General features: G+C 43.9%; 1 protein-coding gene across 2 annotated transcripts in view; it reads right to left on the bottom strand.

The window, feature by feature from the left end:
- Positions 1-851: 851 nt before the first annotated feature.
- LOC26532124 (uncharacterized) overlaps positions 852-20,336 on the bottom strand; it is a 33,455-nt gene continuing 13,970 nt past the window's right edge. For both annotated transcript variants that reach the window (XM_033383090.1, XM_033383091.1), the window contains exons 2-3: positions 13,677-13,728; positions 852-1,871 (exon numbers count right to left, since the gene is read on the bottom strand). In XM_033383090.1, the coding sequence (XP_033238981.1) occupies positions 1,576-1,871; positions 13,677-13,728 (348 nt within the window). In that variant the 3' untranslated portion in view covers positions 852-1,575. The remainder of the gene's footprint in view (positions 1,872-13,676; positions 13,729-20,336) is intronic.

Here is a 20,336-nt window from a genome sequence, read left to right as displayed (position 1 = left end):
TTGCCACGCATTCACCTTATCTTTCGCTGAAAGATGTGTGTCAGCAGCCCCAGCAACTTTTTGGGGCTGCCACGAAACTTTTTGGCACAGTTTTCTCTCTTTTTTTTTTTTACTCCCCTGTGTGTTTTTTTTTGGGGTGCCGCCCGCCACACACGGCGACGCCTACAATCATGTGTGTGTGAAGGACAAACATGGCTGTCCTGAGAACCACCACAGGGCCAGGACACAGACATGTGGGAGAGAAAAGTTATGAACTACCCAGAAAACAACAAAAAGCGGAAAACGGAACAGCCACACACACACACACACACACGTACATACCAGTGGTTGAGTGAGAGAGAGAGAGAGAGAGAGAGCGGGGTGACTCTTTCGCTTTCGCTCTTCTTTCCTGTTGGTTTTTTTTTTGTACTTATTGATTATTGTTTTCGTGGCGAGCGTCATGAATGGGCTAAAATACGCGGAAAACTGGCTAGTGCCAAGAGTGATTAAGCCACAAAGGGGGGGCAGGGGGGTGGGCAGGGGGCAGGGGGGCACTAAGTCTCAATTCCAATGAATTCAGCGGGAGAGAAAGGTTTTATAAGCTAATGGGAGGGGGGAAATCTTTGTGCCTACTAACTAAACTGAGGAGGCATTCCGCCCCGCCCCTGCCCCTGCCCCCGCCCCCGCCCCGCCATGCGTGGCTGACTTTCCACATTGCGTGCCTACTTAACATTCAGATGTTTTGTTGGGGGTTTGTTGTTCGCCTTTGCAGAGGGAAATGTCTCATAAATATGATTTATACGAAAATATATATTATATATCTGTATATATTTCTAATTGCGTGTTTTGTGTAAATCCGATATAGAAAGAGGATTTTTTCTTGTTTTTTTTCGCTTTGAAGAGGTGTCTCTTCGCCGCCGCCACTCGAAATCGTGGAGCCCAAGTGCAGTATTAACAAAACTGCAAAGCCAACGTAAACACTTGCCACCAAAAAAAAGAGTCCCCCCCCACCCCCCGCTCGCCCTTCTGCCCGGCCAGGCCCGCGCCCAATGGATTTGTGGATCAATCGAGCATGTCAATCATACGACGGGGACGGACAAAAGGCAGATTGAAAATAAATTCATTTGTCAGAGAGCGGGGAGAAAAAAGGGGTTTGGTTTTGCCTCCACCTCCTCCTCCACCTCCTCCTCTGCCGCTGCTCTGTTTGCTTTGCAATTGAAAGTCAATTGAGCAGAGTTTTTGGAGGTATGGCAGGGCTTTTTTTGGAGCGGGGGGGCGAGGGGGGTAGGTCTGAGGCTGCTTCCTTTGAGTCTCAGTCTGAGTCTGAGTCTGGGGTACCGTTCCGTTCCGTTCCGTTTCGTTTCGTTTCGTTCCTTCATGTAAATGCAAATTCACGCAGTGCCTGGCGGCGGCCACAAGGCAACAGCTGCCCCAACCCTTTGGCTGCTGCTGCTGTTGCATTTCCCCTCTTCCTTTTGTTGCTGTCATGCATTTTAGCAATTTGCAAATTTACAAGTTCTACATATGAGCGAAAGAGAGGGGGATAGAGAGAGGGGGACAGAGAGAAGGAGAAGCGCGTGCATGTTTAATATCAAATTATGAAGCGGCTTTTACCCTCTTCCGCTTTGGAGGCAGGGGCCGTGCCACATCTCTGGCAGCGCGATTTGTGATTGTGCAGTGCACTCCCCTACCCCCCTCCCTCCCTCCCTCTCTCTCCCGCTCTGTGAAGTGCCTTGGCAACATTTGTATGCAAATTGCTTTTGGCGAGTGCATGTGCAACATGTTGCCTTTGTGCCTGCCTTCCTCCAGTCTTCCTGCCGCCTGCCGCTTGCCGCCTGCTGCCTGCTGCCTGCCTCCGGCTCTCTGTCTGACTTCCATTTGGTTTCGACTGCCTGCAAATAAAGAACGCATTGAGTTTTTATTAGTTTTTGATGATGCTCATAAAACGACGCGACGGCCAAACGATGATAAAAATCAGTTTGCTAAGTAAAGTGAGGCATTTACAGAGAGAGAGAGAGGGAGGGAAAGAGAGAGTGCGGGTTGGGTGTGGTTCGCTCTGTGTGGGGGAGGGGGGGGGACGGGGGTCTGTGCCACAAGAGGAAGAGTTGAATTGATTGTTCAAATGTAAGCGTTGCTAAAATGCAATAAAAATAAAGTGAGGCAAACTGCTGAGCCGCTGCTCCACCTCCTTGTTGCCCCCTCCAGCCTCCTGCCTCCTGCCTCCTGCCGCCTGCCCCTTGCCTCCTGCCTCTTGCCATTTGATGGCGTTGACAAGTGGCGTGGATGGAGATGCGGGGATTTTATTGGCTCTGGGGAGTTTATCTTTTGTGAGTCGATGAACCTGTAGCCTTGTGTGTGTGTGTGTGTGTGTGTGTGTGTGTGTGTGTGTGTGTGTATCGGGGGCCCAATACCTGGCAGGGGGCCTCGCTGGTCTTCCCGGTTCAAAGCCAACTGACCCCCAGAGCCCATAAAAACAACACAAAAAACAGAAAACCAACCCGAAATGCATTCCTTGGGAATCGAACTTTTGATTAGGCAAATCATTCCCCCCCCTACGCCCCCCTACGCCCCCTCCTCTACATAATGATAATGACTCGCCAGGCAGGATCCAGACGTGGACTGCATGTCACACATCATAATAATTACGACTATTGATGGAGAGAGAGAGAGAGAGGGAGAGAGGGAGGGATAGAGAGGAGGCCTCTTTCCCGGCAAACAATTACGTTAATAGTTGCCGCCGTAAGAACTATAACATTTAATGGACTTTTAGCTAAATTAACAAAACCAACAAAACAAAAAAAAAGGGCCTGGAACTGGCCTGGAACTTGCCTGGAACTGGCCTGGAACTGGCCTGGAATCGCCAGCAGAGGGCTAATCGCTGACCAGACGCGCCCCTCATCTGTCCGTCTAATGACACAACATTTCATTAAAAAACAACAAAAAATAGTAATAATAAAAAAAAAAAGCGAAACCCCAAACGAACAGTTGTAGATACTGTATCTGGCGTAGTGGCGCAGTTTTGTTGTCGCGCTTGTTACCACATTTAGTGGCAGCTTGTTGGGGGCTTTCGATTGTCGATCGTCGCTTATCGGCCGGTGGGATCTCGCTGTTAAAAACGTATTTAATTTTTCTATCGCACATTGAACGAAGTCTGGGATACACTTTAGGTGGGGGATTTCGGGGCATCCAAAGGGTATTTCCCCCCCTCCCCCCGTCCCGCATCGTACTCGATCTCTTGTGCAGATCTCTTATCAAAAATTGTGTGTGTTTTTAGAGCAATTTTCCCACCAAATTGAAACCCGTTTGGCTGCCCCCCACCCCACCCCCTGTTGTGTGTATCTGGCAGATACAATTTTAGCCAGTTTGTGCCGTCAATCATGTGTCAAATGGCGAAGCCATCAACAATATTGAATTTCTAGCCGCAAGGAAAACTAATTAAATTACGGCCAACGAAGCGATTTTCCAACAGCCACTAAAAGTAGCTCTGCTAATTATGATGATGCTGATGATGATGATGAGGTTGTTGCAGTTGCAGTTGCAAGCTAATTTTAAACAAGTTGAAGTTTTGTCCGTGTGCCGCTGTGTAATATATTTTAATTTATGCTCCGTTGCCAATACTTTTGGCTCTGCGCCGCTCTGTGGCTCTGTGGCTCTGTGGCATGCTGCAAAATTGCGCGTAAATAAACATTAATTTTGATTTAATGAATTAAATACGCTGAGGGTTCGGCGGTGCATGCCCCAACACTTTGAGTGCATTTTCCACATATAAAGACATCAGCTTCGGTGGGACAGAGACAGCGACAGCGACAAGCGCCCCACCGAATACTTGGGCCCCCCCCACTGACAGAAAATCGGGTATTGAAATGCGAAAAAATTTTAACACCAAAGAAGTAGGGCCTTTGGGTTTTCTCCCAGTGTAATGACTCATCGCGGCACTAGTGCTTTTACGCTTTTTGCTCATTTTGCGGTTTGTGTGTCCGTGTGTGCGTGTGTGTGTGTGTGTGTGTGCTGCCTTGGCACAATAAATAAATATGTAAGAGGTTTCCTTGGTCGATTATGCGCATAGTGCAAGTGTTTGCCACACACTCACGGGCATTGCTCGACTCGTTGCCCATACATATGTATATGTACATACAATGTATCTATATCTATATCTATATATATACCTATATCTATAGATACAATGCATTACAAAAGTGCAAAATGCACAGAAATGCACAACCAGAAAGTTGTTTGTCATTCATAGAAAGTCCCATTGCAGTTCCATTGAGAAATTGAGCTGAAAATTGCACAGATAGCCGCACAATGTATCTCACAGATGCACACACACACATATGTAGGAGTGCTGGTGGAGACAGCTGGAAAACTGATTCCTTTTTCACATATTAAATATGGGTTTTTTTTTTATTTTATAATTATTATTATTTTTTTTTAAATTTATTTTATTGCTTTTTTATTTTTATCATTAATTTATTTGTTCTCTTTATTTTAATATTTCTTTATTATTATTCTTTAGGTTATATTCATTTGTTATTATTTTTGATTTTTATTTATCATTTGTTTATATTTTTTATTTTTATTTATCAATTATTATTATTTTTTCTCTCTTTAATAATTCATTTTTTTTTTTAATTTTTTATTATTAGATATTCTTTTATTTAACTTACTAGTAATTTTCTTATTTGTATTACTCATTTATTATTATTTATTTTTATTGTTCATTTATTATTATTTTTGATTTTTTAGGATTCATTTATTATTATTTTTATAATTCTTTTATTATTTTTTTTTTTTGTATTTAATTTATTCAAATTTTTTAATTTTTTTAGTATATTTATTTCTATTTTGTTTTATAATCATTGGCTATTTTATTTTTATTTTTATAATTCATTTATTTTTTTTTTTTTTTTTTGAGAATTCATTTATTATTATTTCTTTATTTTTATAGTAAATTAATTATTATTTTTATTTTTATAATCCATTTATTAAAATTTTTTTTATTTTTCATTATTGTCTTTGTATTTTTCTAATTCATTTATTACTATTTCCTAACTTTTCTAATTAACTTATTATTCTTTATTTTAATAGTTTATTTTTAATTTTTTTTGTATTTTTGTAATTTAGTTATTATTGGATTATGCCTTGGCCCAGCGGTACATGCATTTACAGCTGTTAAGCAGTGGCTTTCGGTCTAGAAAGCAGTGCACTAAGCTGTAAATTATTTGGTTTATTTATTTAGAAAGCAGTGCCTGAATCTACATAGGCTTAGGCTCAAAAGCAGTGCTCTAATCTCCACAACAGTGCATTCTGAGAGGCAGTAATAATCGCCCTCTGCCTCTCCCTCTGCCTCTGCCTAAGCTCTTTTTCCCTAAGCTCCCTTTGATGAATCGCTCAAGCGAGCAGACTTTCGAATGACATTAAGATTTGATAAGCACATAACAGGGAAAACACTCCACACACCACACTCCATGCTCCATGCTCTGCTCTGAAAAGTGTTCCAGCAGTCTGCTCATTAAACCCAGTGTGGCAGCAGCGGCAGCAGGAGCCCCAACCTGCCACATAATTGAATATGCAACCGAAAACTATGTACAATTAAATTAAGCCGAGCTTTGTTGTTATGGCTGCTGCTGCCGGTGCTGCTGTTGCTGCTGTTTGTGGGCTTATCGGGCCATGCATCGCCTGTTGCCACTGGCTGGTGCCTGTTGCACTTGCTGGCTCTGCTGCTTGCAGGTATTTCCTGTCAGAGTGAGATTTTGCATAAATAATTTTTGATAATCAAAGTTTGCGACGGGCACATAAATTTAATTAGCGGCATATGTTGCATTTAATTAAGCAGTAAGCACGGTGAGTGGCAGCAGAGGCGGAGGCAGAGGCGGAGGCGGGAGGGCGGGAGAGCCCGGAGAGTGCGTCTCTAACTTTTGTTTGTATCTGTAGCCGTGGCCGTATCTGTATCTGTGTGGCTTTAATTAAAATTCACACGATGTGAAATGCTCATTTCGTAGGCCAACTGCGTGCCTCGGTGCCTCCGTTGACTCCGCTGACTCCGCTGCATTGCCATTATTGCAACGCTCTCGTACGGATACGTACGTACTCGCATTTGTATCTTTTGCCTCTCATTTTATTTTGTTGCTGCATTATTATTATAATTTTTGTTCGTTTCGTTGTTGCTGCGCGTTGCATTGGATTGCATAAGCAGCTGCAGCCTGTTGCTGGCCTTTTTTTTATTTTTCTTTATATATTTTTTTTCTAATGCAAACGCATCGCAGGCGCTGCCTATGTGGCATGCATAATTAGCAGGCCGCTGCCGCTGCATTGGGAATGTTTCATTTTCATTTTTATTCATATTACCCCACAATAAATTTGTAATCAAAAGATACAAACGGATGGGGCCCCTCCATCTCGTTCTTCTTGCCGCTTTAATGAGCCATTAAGCTTTAGATTTCTGTGTTTAGATACGCCCCCCACCCCTCGGCCGCTGCACATTTCCACGAATCGAATTAAGTTATTAGTTATGCTTTGGGTCTGGCTGGGGCTGGGGCAGGGGCAGGGGCACAGAACAGAAAGATACGGCGATTAGATCAAAGATACATTTCTGAAATGATTTCCTTGTAGTTTCAACCCAAAAGATGGCTATCTGTGACTCCCGAAAGCTAAAAGATACTCTACCAAAATGTATCTGTATCTGGTAGGCATTTTTTTAGTAGATATTTTCATACCAAAAACTTCATTGAAGCAGATTTAACCGCTACCCCATTTAGATACAATATCTGACTGGCCCTAGGAACTCCCCCCCCCCCCCCCCCCCCCCCAATCTGTCAATCAGTCGCGAGAACTCCATTAAAATTTTTTTTGGGCGGCTAATTTCTATGCGCTGGAAAGTTTGTTGTTGCATGTGGCAAGGTTTGGATAATAAAATCATCAAACGACAAAACATGAATGGTTTAACAAATATCAGTTAGACGAAAAGTCAACAAACAAACTGTGGAGCAGCGAGAGAGAGAGAGAGAGACCCGGGCAGACGGTTAGACGGCTACTGACGTTGCCATATGTGACGTTGTAGCTGTATCTGTATCTGTATCTGTATCTGTATCTGTATCTGTGAGTGTGGAAAGTCATGCAAACTAACTGAGTGACAGACAGACAGACAGACAGGCAGATAGACAGACTGGCTGACTGATAGATAGACGGACAGAACCAGAGCAGAGGCAGAGGCAGAGGCAGAGGCAGAGGCAGAGGCAGAGGCAGAGGCAGTGACAGAGGCAGTGGCAGGCCGAGAGAGATAGTGATAGCCAGAGAGAGGCAGGAGCGGCCGAGGAGGGGCACTTTCCACAGACAACAGACAAACAAATAATAATAAAATAATAATTGTTTGTCAACATTCGTTTAGCATGTGGTCGGAGGGCGGGGGGCGAGTGCGAGAGAAGAGAAGAGAACCCGAACAAAACAACAAGAAAAAAGAGATACTAAACATACAAAAGGGGAGGAGGAGGAGAAGGGAGGAAGGTAGGGCGGGGGGTAAATGGGAAAAAGGGGTGTGTAGTTGTTACAATTGACAATTGTCTACAATTTTGGCATGAAATGTCATATAGAAAAGAACCAAGAGGGGGGGGGGGCCAGGGAGGGGCAGGGGGGCACGGAATAGTTTCCATTTAAACTGCGTTTTGTGGTTAGGGCCAGTGTGGAGGTGAATGCCACATGGAATGTTGAACGGTTGTACGGCATGGGCCGGACGAGGCTTCGTTTCTTTTGGGATCCGTCATGTTGGACATTTTTTTTTAGCTTGCAACTGGCATTCAGCACGTCATTTGCTTATTCAATTTCATGACACGATGTCGTCACACACACGTACACACGTACACACGTACACACGCACACACATCATGCAACATGCTCGTGCATCGTGTGTCTCTGTGTGTTGCGTGCCTCACACGGCAAACCACCGCACTCGCAGCGTAATCATTCCTCAACCTACAACCCCACGACGACTCCACCGAATACTCTGCGATAATTGATGATAAATGTTGTATAATTTGACAGCGCAGAGAGAGAGAGAGGGAGGGCGAGCGGGGAAAGCGGGAAAACCCAAAGGAAAGGACAACAAAAAAAAAAAAGAAAGAAAAACACCAACTAGTGCCATGCCAGCAATTATCGCTTTAAAAGCATTTCCGACAAAAAAAAAGGAAGAAAATAAATGTGGAAAATAGTATCCCTAGTTGAAGGCACATTTCGATTTCGATTCTGCATATTAGAAGGCATTTCAGGGGCGTGGCCGGGTCGGTTTGGGGCGTAATGATGGGAATAATATGCATATGCGATGGGCGGTGGCAGGGGCAGGGCGAGGGGCAGGGGCAGGACCAGGGGCCAGGGGCAGGGCCACACAGAGACAGTGCGTTACTGTATACCCAAGCCGCGTGGAAGTCGATATTTTTTAATTTTATAACATAATAATTTATAAAAAAAAAATAAATATAATAATAAAAAAAAAAATCTTATTATATAATTTAATTTTATAATTAAACCTTATTTTGTTTTTTTTTGCGTGGAAAATTTGATTTTTTCGTTGCTTATAATAAATTATAAAACAAAATAAAATAAATTATTTCACATAGTTTGTAATTTAATTATTATTTTGGTTTTTTTTTGGTGGGAAATTCAATTAATTCCTTGCATGTATTATTTTTCATGCTTAATATAATAAATTATGAAAAATAAATTAAATTAAATTATAATATAATAAGGTTTAATAAATAAAATTTTTTTTATTTTTTGTTTCCCATATATTTTTTTTTCGTAATATTATAAAATATATAAAAAACAAAAAATTCTAAAATAACATATTTTTATAATTAAGCACTGTTCTGTTGTTTTTGGTGCGAAATGTTCTGTTTTGCTTACATTTCTTTTTCGCTTAATATAAAATAAAATAAATTATATTATAACATTTTTTTTTTATAATTAAACACTATTTTGTTGTTTTTGGTGTTGCTTTCAAATGATTTTTCATGAATTTTCAATCGAAAAAACTTGAAAACCTTGCGATTCCCCCACTTGACAGTTCCGAAACGCACTGTCCGCTGGCGGGGTTTGGGTCAAGGGGTTGGGGGAGGAGAATACGAAGAAGAAGAAGAAGAAGGAGCTCCCCCTATCAATGAGTTATTATTAAAATTACGCATACGCGATGTTCCATTGATTCAATTTTGCTTTTTGTTTCTGGTTCTGTTTTTTTTTTCTTTCTATTCAAATTTAAAAATACTTTTTTCGTGGCAAGCAGAGAGTGAGAGGGAGAGAGGGAGAGAGGGAGAGCAAGTGTCGATGAGTAATTGCCTCATAAAAATTATGTGGAAATTAATTTTTCAGTGTTTTATTTTCTATGCAACGTGCCTATGCGTGCCTCTCCCACTTGTATCTGTATCTCCACGCTGTATCTTTTCGCTTTCCCGCTGTATCTGTTGGCTCCCCTTCTGTTCTGTGGGGGGCTATATTTAAATGTGGCCTACCCGAAAATATTGAAATATGAATGCAGCAGTCCGCGTCCACTGCAGAAGGCACTTGTCGTTGCCTTTCCACCTGCCAAAAAATGCTCGCTTGACACTTTTAGCCCTGCCTCCCCCCGCCCACCCCGCGCATACTCCCCCTGAATCCCCCTCGCCACCGCTAATGGTATTTTTGGATCTGTTGGGGATCTCTCTGCCTCCCTCTCTCTCCCTCCCTCTCTTTCTCTGCCTTCAAAGTCGTCCGCGTGTTATGTATTAAAATTAGTATGCAATATTTTTGTGTTTTAAAATAAAACGAAGCAACGAAGCAAGCAAATGTCGTGCTGATCGAAGTGTGGGATACCCTGGAGGAGGCTGGAGGGTCTGTGCCGCCATGGAGGTGGTTGTCGGTGTTTTTTGTTGGTGTTTGAAGAATCATTGGACCCCCAAATGCCAGGGTATGCGCACAAACAGGCGAGAAATTCATGTTGCGCTTTTGCCCCCTTTCAGAGCACCCCCCACACCCCCTCCCCACCCCACCAGCAAGAGGCTGTGTGTGTGTGTGTGCTTTGAGTTTATTTTTGAAGTGTTGAAAATAAACCGTAAATAATCGCGTCGCTCGGTCGGACGAAGGCAGCAGCTTTACAATCAATTCACTTGCACACAGAACACTCTCTCATCCAGATATACATATACCCTCACCCATACCCTCACCCTCACCCATACCCTCACCCATATCTATATCTGTATATATATGGCTGTATACAGGCTCATAAGTATCCAAAGTTTATATTTATAACAAGTTGCTTGCACCCGTTCCAACGCAGCAGCAGTGGCAAAGGCGAGGCAACAAATTTCAAAATTATTGGTAATAAAAATCCACCTTCCACATGCTCTGGGTGCTGCCATCCCGCCCCCCTGCCATTCCCTGCCATTCCCCCCCCTGCAGTACGTGTATGCATCATAAAATCTGAATATTAGAGAAATGAATGAATTATAAGTATAAATATGCACGGGTTTTGGTTGTTGGCGTTTAAGTGATCACAAAACAGACATTTAAATGGCTCATCTGGTTCTGGTTGTGGCTTCCCACCACGGGGGGGTACCTGCTGCTGCCCATAAACGTTGGCTCTGGACGATTAAACCCAAAGATGGGCTTTAAATTCTTGTAATTAGGCCTCCATTAAGTCGCCCAAGTGGATGCAAAGCATTAACAATCGAAAGAGCTAATGAGAGCCATCGGGGGGAAATGCCTTCCAACTACTAAAATGAACTTAAAGATCGTAGAAAGATCTGCCAAATGGAATTGGTGACCCCGAAGATTGGCTGGTGACCCCGACACCCACCAGAGACCCTTTCGTGCGCTGTCCCTGAGGCACAGAGCCATGACGTTTTCAAGAACTGCCAACCCATTTGGATTCTGGAGTGTTTCCCCCCGCCCCCCTCCCCCCTACAGCTCTACAGCTCTGTACACATGTACAGTTGGCCGGTTTTTGGTTGGGCCTTGGCTTTGGCTTTGGGCATTCATTTGTTGTTCTTTTTTTCTTTTATGACAAATTGTCACGAGTGCATTGATGCAAAAAACTTAAATGAAGCGACATGCTGTTGAAATGTCTGAATCCGCCCCTGGGCCGGGCACAGTCCGAGCAGATACGGGATACGGGAGGGACACAGGCACATTGCGTGCACTTGCAGATACTTGAGCAGTGTCTGTCTCTGTATCTGTATCTTTTGTCTGCTGCTGAAAACTAATATGGTTTTTTTTTGTTTTTTTTTTGGGACCTCTTTCTGTGTGTCCTTAAGCCCGCATCAAGGCCTAATATAACCCCCGAGAGAGGGGTGGGGGGCTGCTGCCACTGCTCCTCTCGGATTACCAGAAAGCAATTGAAAACCGAGAGCTTCTGCTGTGTGTTTCGGTTTATAAATTGTCCCCAAAAAACGAGAACCTGGGTTCTTCTTTTTTTTTTTTGTATTTTGTTATACCGTTAGAATGGAGTCTTGTGCTCTTTTGTCTGGCCTGGCATTTGTGGGTCTTCCTGGAAACGTAAGCAATATGCTGCCAGAGGAGGGGGGGGGGGGCATGTGGCATGGCTGGCAATTAAATGTGCAACGAAAACTAGAAGCAAACGAGAGGCAAAACGCAAAACTCTTTGTTGCAAATAATTCAATTAGCACTCTTTCGGCTTTCGGCTTTCGTTTTGAGTTTCATTTCGTTTCGTTTCGTTTCATAAATGTATTACTTGTATCTGTAATTTTCCTTCCCCCCCCCCCCACACTCCTCCAACTTTCTGTGTGTATATATATTTTTTTTTTAATTAATGTGCAGTTATCATGCAACGCGATTAACAGTCAAGTGTTGTGTGGCAGGAGAGGCAGAGAGAGAGGCACAGAGGGAGAGCGGTTGCAACTTGTTTGTCGGGGGCCCCCCCTCCCCCCGCTCCCCACTCCTGCCTGTCACTGACTCTGTTCTTGTTGTTGTTATCTGCCAGGAATGCTAATTATAAGATTAGCGCCGCGGCCCAATCTATGCTCTACAGTGCAGAGTATATTATATGTATTTTCCCTGCCACACTGCCACTGCCACACTGCCACTGCCGCACTGCCACTGGCACACAGTGATGTTGATGTTGATGTTGTTATTGCCCCCATGCCCCTGGCCAGAGTATCTGTATCTTTGTATCTCCATCAGCGGCACTTGGGGTGATAGCGGACACGCACACGACAACGGACACACTTGACAACATTGTCATTGGGTGGAGTGTGTGAAACGTGTGGAGCGGAGTGCAGTGCAGTGGAGGCTGCACTAGATGCAAATGTAGATTATTTTTGTTTTTTTTTGGTATTTGTGGATGTGTTTTTCCAACTCCAAACCAAAGATGATCGAAGTTTTAGAGATTTCCTTAAAGTTGTCGATTTTTGGATATAAAAACTATGCATTGTGGCTCTTGGAACACCTGATTTGCTGTGGGGTCTTATTGGTAGTCTGAATTATGGGATTTATGCATAGATTTCTTGGCTTTTTCTTGGTTTCTTTGCGTTTACTGCTGTTGAAAAGCCACGTCACGAAATGTTACCAGTGCAGCCGTTAGCAGAGGCCTGTTAACTTAACAGCCGAACGCTAACAGTGATCGTCCGTCGCGACGTGATTAAGCGACGAAGTCGTGCAGAAACGAAGGTGGGCCGATCCGCAAGCTGTGCCGACGTTGCGCTGCTGCTGCTGCTGCGCTACACCCCCCCGCACCCCGCCAGGTTTCCTTGGCTTGGTCTGCAAGCAGTGCCAGGCTCTAAGCAGTGCCACTCCAAGGCGTTTATTCCTAGTGAAAAAAGCGATTAAATCATCTAGCTACCGTTCGTCATTTCTATCTATAGACCTTCACCTCGCATCTTCATCAAACACACTGCATTTTGTTTCTAAAAACAAATAGTTTTTAATATTTTTAGCCTTTGTTATCAGCAGCAGCAGCAGCAGCATCGTGAGCATTGCTTAAGGTCTACATCATCATCAGAAGCAAAAGCAGCAGCTCAGGCCGCAAAAAACTATGCGTCAGACACACAGATACACACACACACACACAGGCACAGTGGAGAGAGCCGCCACCACACTCGGTGGCTGGCGTATCTGTCGTGTGCATCTCTTGAACTATCAATTTAAATGTCAGTTTAATTTTTGTAGAATTTTTCATTTCGTGGACTTCGTGCATGAAAACTATAAAAATGTTTTCATTGTTTTTTTTTTGTTGTTGTTCCCTTCCCCTACCCCTACCCCGTTGCCCTTGCCCTTTTCAGGAGCATAGACCCTGCCGCTGCCATAAGGTGTACGACATAAGCATATATTCTATAGTCGTGTGTGTGTTTTCGGGGCTAAGGCCTAGGGCTAAGGGGGGTCTAAGGCCTGGTTCTGGTTTTTGGTTTTTGGTTTTCGGTTCTGATTCCAACTTCAATTCTCCTTTCGAGTCGTGTTTTTGTTGGGGCTATGGGGCTGCCTTTCAACATTTGACAGCAGCTGTCAAAAAACGAAACTTGAAAGCGAACCGACCCAAAGACCCTGAGCCCAGGCCCAGGCCCAGGCCCAAAACCGAAGACCCAAGACCAATCTGGAGCCCAGTCCTCAAAAGATTCAAAGTAAAAGTTGCAATATGTTTGTTTTTCAAGTAGTTTCTGTTTCTGTTTCGGGATTGGGGTTTGGGGTTTGCCTTTTTTGGCCAAGTTTTCAAAGTTGCTTACCCGTTCCCCTCGCGCTTGCTGCCGCCTCGTTTGCCGCCTCGTTTTGCCCCTCCTGCAAAATATAGAGAAAGAAGTGAAAACATTGAGATATGTACAATCCAAGACACAATTATAATTTAAGTTTTTGTTTTTGTTTTTGTTTTTGGTAGTAATTGCATTGCCACCGTTTTTGCAGGGGCTCGAAAATCGCGAATCGATGCGATAATTGGTTGTGATGGGCCGCACAATGGCTGAGTATTAACTTGTTTACAATTAAAGTGTCATTAAGTCATTATCTATTGTGCGAAAACGGAGACCCCCTACCCCTACCCTCTGGTAGGAGTTTTTTTGCGACACGAGTCGGGGCGCGGGGCTGCGGGGTCCTGTATCCTCTCTTCAAATGTGGCAAAAGTCAATATGGGTGTGTGCGAAAGCAACCCTTGTCTTGGGCACCGTTCCTGCCTGCAGTTGTTGCTGTTGCTGTTGCTGTTGCCATTTCAAATTGCCAATTATCGATGAATTTGCAGAAAACCCAAACAGACAGAGCCACAGAGGGGTGCGGCATCAGCTTAAGCGGCTCTCGTGTCTGCTGTGTGTCCTGTGCTCCCTCCTCGTCCTCCTCTGGGACTCGATATATTTCGCTAGTTCTTTGTATTCGCATTAGGGTGGGGTCTGCTCTGGTCTGTGTGTGTGTGCAACATTATGCAAATCAAATGTGCCACATATCCATGTCGATTGCATTATTATTGCTGCAATTCAGCAGGCACTTTGCCCTGTCATTTGGCTGTTTGAACACCTGGAACACACCGAAATCCTTCTCTATTTTTTTTGTTTTTGGTGAAGATCTACAGATTGCTTTTTGGGAAAACAAGTTTTTCCCTCTACGGCAGCTGTCGCTGTCGTCCCGAGCGAGGGCCACGCCCTAAGATTTACATATGACTGCGCCTGTCAAAAGCAGAGAGAGACTCCCGAAATAATCAAAGAAAACCCGTGATAAGAAAAGGAGAAAAAAATTATTGAAATCTTTTTCTTAATAGATTTTTGCTTGAAAGGGCAGCAAAGGGAAGCGAATTGAAAGGGAAGGGACCAGGACCAGGACCAGGACCCAGACCCTAAGCAAACAGGCGGCAAATCCTTTCGATTTTTTCGTTTTTTTTTTTTTTTTTAGAAATTAATTCAGCAGTAAATACAATTTACAGAGAGAGCGGAGCCGGCTGCTATTTAACATTCAAATTACAAATCCCAGAAAGGGTTCGCAGGGAACAAATGACCCCCCACCACCACCAAAGGGAGCGCCCCTTCGCTCATTGACTTCAGCCGCTCGAGCTGCCACCGCTGCTGCCTCTGAAGAGGACGATGATGAGGATGACGAGGATGAGGTCCTGTCTGTGCTGTGTTCTCCGTTTGGGTTGCATCCCATTTGCATATCGGTAGGGACGTGTATCTTTCGCGGATGCGTGAGAAAATCGAGTCGATGATTATCAACAGTTATGCGCATATTTAATCGCCCGAACGGAATGTCCTGTTGGCTAAGTCGCGGCTAAGTTCAACGGCAAATAACCAACCAAATGGAGATTCTATTTTTCGATTCTGTTTAAATATTTGTACAGCTTTTCGAGTGAGTGACAAGCCGCAAGGTTCACGTTTCCCCGACACAGCTGCCTGTGACCTCCTTTGACCCCCCCCCTGATTAGATGTGGCACGTAATTAGGCGTGGCAGCCTTAGCCCATTAAAAACACAGCACAACAGACAAAAAACCAAGAAAAAAGAAAAGGATCAAATGGTCTGGTCCCTGCCTGGCATCTAATTTTGGTTTTCCCGCTGTGTGGTGCCCCCATCCCTGCCCTTTGGGGCGTTGTGCATGCCCCAACGCGTTGATGAATGTGGCACAGAACATGGGGAAAACCTCAGCGAAGCCCGAGCTGGATTCCAGACCAAAAGTTGCCTCGTTTGCCTGTGCTTGTGGCATGTTTTGGCTTGTATTTTGGCGTTGCTCTTAGCCCTGGCATTAATCAGGCTGGTGGTGCGTCTGACACTGTCATACGACCAGCACGGGGGGGGGGGGGGGGGGGGGGGGGGGCAGAGGGATCTACTTATTATTTCACTGTAATTAATAAAGATTAAACGCTGTGACACGACGCTCCACAGACGGCAAACTGAAAAGGGGCAAGCCCCCCCACCCCCACCCCCCTCTGCTAGTGCAACTTGTGTCTAGTTTCTGCTGTGTAATTTTGCTCCTGCCTCTAGCCAAGATTAATGGCTTACTCTGTGGAAAGTTTCAAGAAAATTTCAATGAAAATATTTGCCTTTTGTTGGGGCCATCCCCCCTCTTTGCCATCCCCCCCCCCTCTGGAAATCGAAAAATCAAGACAATCGACACCAGATGATCCTCCAAATGGAACTAAACATCAACATCAAATCGTATTATGTTCTTTCTGTTTTGGGGATCGGTTTCCAGTGGCTTGTCGCCGCGTAGCATTTGCATAAACAGACTAATAAACATAAACTATGATTAATGCATGCCATATATCACTCAATGAATGCCAGAATTTGGGTCATTCGAGTATCACAGTGCACTTGTGTGCGTGTGCGTCGAGAGGGTGCATCGGCGAAGGCCTGGCCTGGCCTGGATCTCGTACTTATGGTTAATTGCACTGGTAATTAATAATGTTATTTATTAGACAAACATACAGACGGACGGACAGACGGACGGATGGACGCCTTGGATGACCTCACACGAAAAGACTTCTGTGCTGGTGCCTCCTCCTCCTCCCCACTGGATGTGTGTGTGTGTCATTAAGTAAATTAAGCAAATAAACATATGCCCCGGACCCAAAATGACAGACGACAGGCTACGGGAGGGGGGGTTGGGGAAAGAGTCAAACAAATAGAGAGTGGAGAGCGAGCGAGAGGGGTGGAGAGACTTTTCGGGCATAATTAATTGCCCGTCCAGCCGTTAGCCTTGTTGAAGCTACCCCCGGGTCTAAAGTCGGACCAAAACAGACAGCTGCTGGCCCAACCCGGCCCGTCCTTTTATCTGTATCTGAAAGCGCGTTAGTTTTTGCGCCCTTTAACTTCTGGCTAAGTGAGTGACCAGCCCGGCCCCCGACCGAGTGGCTCTCTCTCTTCCTTTCGGCCGGGCCATCGTTTTGTGCATTTCAACGCCTTCATTTGCATGCGTTTTATGGCTTAATAGGCCCCTTTGCTGGCCTTTGCCGGCCTTTGCCTTTGCCTCTTATCTGTGGCAAATTTTCAGTCAATAGATTCCCTGATAAGCCCCCGTACAACATTTGCATTTCATTTGCGCCCCAAGGTGCGGCGGCCAAAAGCCGGCCAAGGGTCTGGCGGCTCTCCGAAAAAAACCAAAAAAACAAAAACCAAAAAACCAGTTGGAAATTCTTGAATTTTTGGCCTGGAGGGCCAGAGCACACAGCACCACAAAAAGGTAGAAAGTTGTGTGTCTCTTGTTGCTTGTGTGGCAGAAGTGGCAGCTTCCGCGTATCCGTCCTGGGGGCATGTCTGTAGCGGCACCTCATCAAGGGGATCGCGACCACGTTCAGTGCCCCGCAAATTGAGACACAACGCAGCGTCGTCGTCCGAGAACACACATTTAATTTACTTTTATTGAACTATCACGATTTATTGAAAATTGTACACCGATTGTTCTTTTTCCTGCCCCTCTCTTTACGCTCTTCTCGGGCTGTGGGCCATACCCAGTACCAAGAATGCTGCCAGGGGTATGCAGCGGTCCGAAGGAGGCATAAAAAGCCTGCATATATCTTCAGGATTCTTCAGGGAGGAAGAAAGCGGAAGTGCGGAAGCAAGTGGGATTGCAATCGAATCATTTTGATGGCCAAAACTTATTTGAACACCTGGCTTTCAGCCCAATAGCCTCGGATCTCAATCGTTGCCACATTTTAAACATATTTCGTTGTTATTTCTATCAATTGAGGCAGTACCTTTTTTTTACACCCTAGGGATATATTTTTTTATGACCATTTTTGAGGAAAAATGCCTTCCGTTTCGAATTTTCTCGAACAACTTTTTAAAATTTAATTTTATATTTTGTTTTTTTTTCTATTTTTTTAATAAAATTAAATTTCATAATTATTTCTATCAATTGGAGCAGTATTTATTTTTTTACTCCCTAGGGATATTTTTTTGTTTATCAATTAGGCTAGAAAAATGACTTCTGTTTCGAAATTTCTTGATAAAACTTTTTTAAATTTAATTTTATAATTTAAATTTTATAAATATTTCTATCAGTTTGATCAGTATTTATTTTTTTACTCATTAGGGATATTCTTTGTATAACAATTTAATTAGAAAAATTGCATCTGCTTAGAATTTTCTTGATACATTTTTTTAAATTTAATTTTATTAAATTATATTTCATAATTATTTCCATTAATTGGGTCATTATTTATTTTTTTACTCCGTAGGGATATTTTTTTTTATAACAATTTAAGTTGAAAAAAATGCCTTCCGTTTCGAATTTTCTCGAACAATTAAAAAAAAAAATGAATTTTGTAGTCCCTTTCTAGGGTATTCCCCGGGTCCAGGCCAGCCGCTTTCTTCTGTTTGGCACTTGTTCGCTTTCGAACTGGTTTCGAAAAACCATTATTATTTATTGAACTTTTGTGCCTCGCTCAAAAGCGAAATTAATTCGAAAATTTTAATACAATTAAAGGAATTTATTTTCGGGGTGATCTTAACTTCCCGAACGATCAGTAATGGCCATAAAAATCATAAAAAATAATCGATTCGCCACAGTCATAACCAGAGACCAGAGACCAGTCCCATATGCACTTGGCCGTTAACAGGCTTTTGGTTTTTATGGCCTTAGTGGCATTTCAGCAACAGAAAAAAAAAACAAACTCATTACCAATTATGCTAATCAGTGGAGAGAGAGAGGGAGGGACACAACAGGTTGCAGAGCGATCTGTGGCGATCGATCAAAGAATAAATGGAATTACTCGATGGATAGATCTGCGAGATATGTATCTCAGCAATCGCAATCGCATTCGCATTCGAAAGAGTTTTTCTGTAATCGATACTGTTTTGCATATTTATAAGCATTTTCTATATGGCCACACGATCCGATCCACGATCTGTTCAGCGCTCACTGTCTACAGTTTATGTTAATTGCATTCGCATTCGCAAACGCCATCGCTCTATGAAATTAATACATTTTATCGCCTGCTCAATCGCCGCGAACTTGTAGCTCACATGTTGGCTGTAAATTAAGTTGACAACTTGGCCAGAGAGCCAGAGCCAGAGCCAGAGCTCCCAGATGGGAATATCTACCCCCTTTCAAATGTATCTAAATGCAGAAGAAACTCTTCGGGCTGGCAGTGGCTTTCAAAGCCAGGCCGCGGCCCTCCGTCAAGTGGGGGGACGCCCAATGCCTATAGATACACCCATCCATATCCATATCCATATCCCTACTCGTATCGTATGTGTGTGGATATGTTTGCTTTCTGTCCGTCACTTGGGTACACTTTACAGCGCAAATAGTGGGGGGGGGACAAAAGCAAAGCCACTGCCATTAGCTTTTGGGGCAACTCCCCACTCCCCACTCCCCCCGCGTTTTGCCAGTGTTTACGCCAGAGTCTTCTCTATTATTTAGCAAATATTTAGAATATTTGAGCAACGGCTAGGCAGCGGTCCAACCACTTGACCACTTTGGCTACTGCCACGCGCTTTGGCAAACAGAAAATCATGTTTGGCGTTGGCTAAGAGGTACACACGAGTGGATATCCAACGGATCTATGGATCCAGGGCGGGGTAGTAGTGGGGGATGGCCTGCATGTCAAAGTTTTTCCTTTCAAAGTTTCTTGTGTGTGTGTGTGGCACAACTTTCTATAAATATGGACATGACTTTGGCCAACAGTTTTTGACCAACATCATCATCATCATCGTCATCGTCATGATCATCATCATGGTCATGATAGCGGTCGTTAAAGCCACCTGCTGTCCGCCAGGTCTGTCTGGGCTGCCGTTTTGGCCTTTAACCTCTACGAAAGGGGGCGGAAGGGGGGTTGGCTGGGGCATCGTCTTGAATTTTTTTGGCTGCTATCTGCATACACAGCCGATGCGCCGACTGTTGTTAACAAGCTTGTTAATAAATTACCAACAAAATGGCCATAAAATGTGCCAGGCATAAATCATGGCCTCCGCAATCTGTTCCTGCTCCCCTCCCACCCCTTGCTACCTCCCCCCCGCATACATAAATAAATAATAGCACAAGTGTGGACACAGCGACAGCCCCAGCCAAACGAAATTAGCAACCACAGATACAGATACTCGGATACATATTGGAAAAAATACAAAAAAATCAAATCTGAAATTGAATGCCGCACACAAAATTTTTTTTTTTTTTTTTAGAAAAAATTCAAATGAATCAAAAAGGCACTCCAAAAAGCCACAGCAAACGCCAGAAGCAGTCGCTGCATAAATCAGCTCAATTAGTGGGGTATTATATAAAGCTGATCCACCAACGACAGGGGGGGGGGGGGGGAGAATGGCGACTGGGAGGCTGGGAAATGAAGGGTTCTCTAGTCGAGGAGGAGACAGAGCAGGTGCCAGATCACTCGAGGGATATATCTATTATAAAAGGCCCATTGAAAGGCTGAAAGAACTTCCTGGTGATGGGCTGCCCTTCCTCGAAAGCTACAGAA

Source organism: Drosophila pseudoobscura, chromosome X (assembly GCF_009870125.1).
Source record: "Drosophila pseudoobscura strain MV-25-SWS-2005 chromosome X, UCI_Dpse_MV25, whole genome shotgun sequence".
NCBI lineage: Eukaryota > Metazoa > Arthropoda > Insecta > Diptera > Drosophilidae > Drosophila > Drosophila pseudoobscura.
This window is presented reverse-complemented; position numbering and strand designations above follow the sequence as displayed.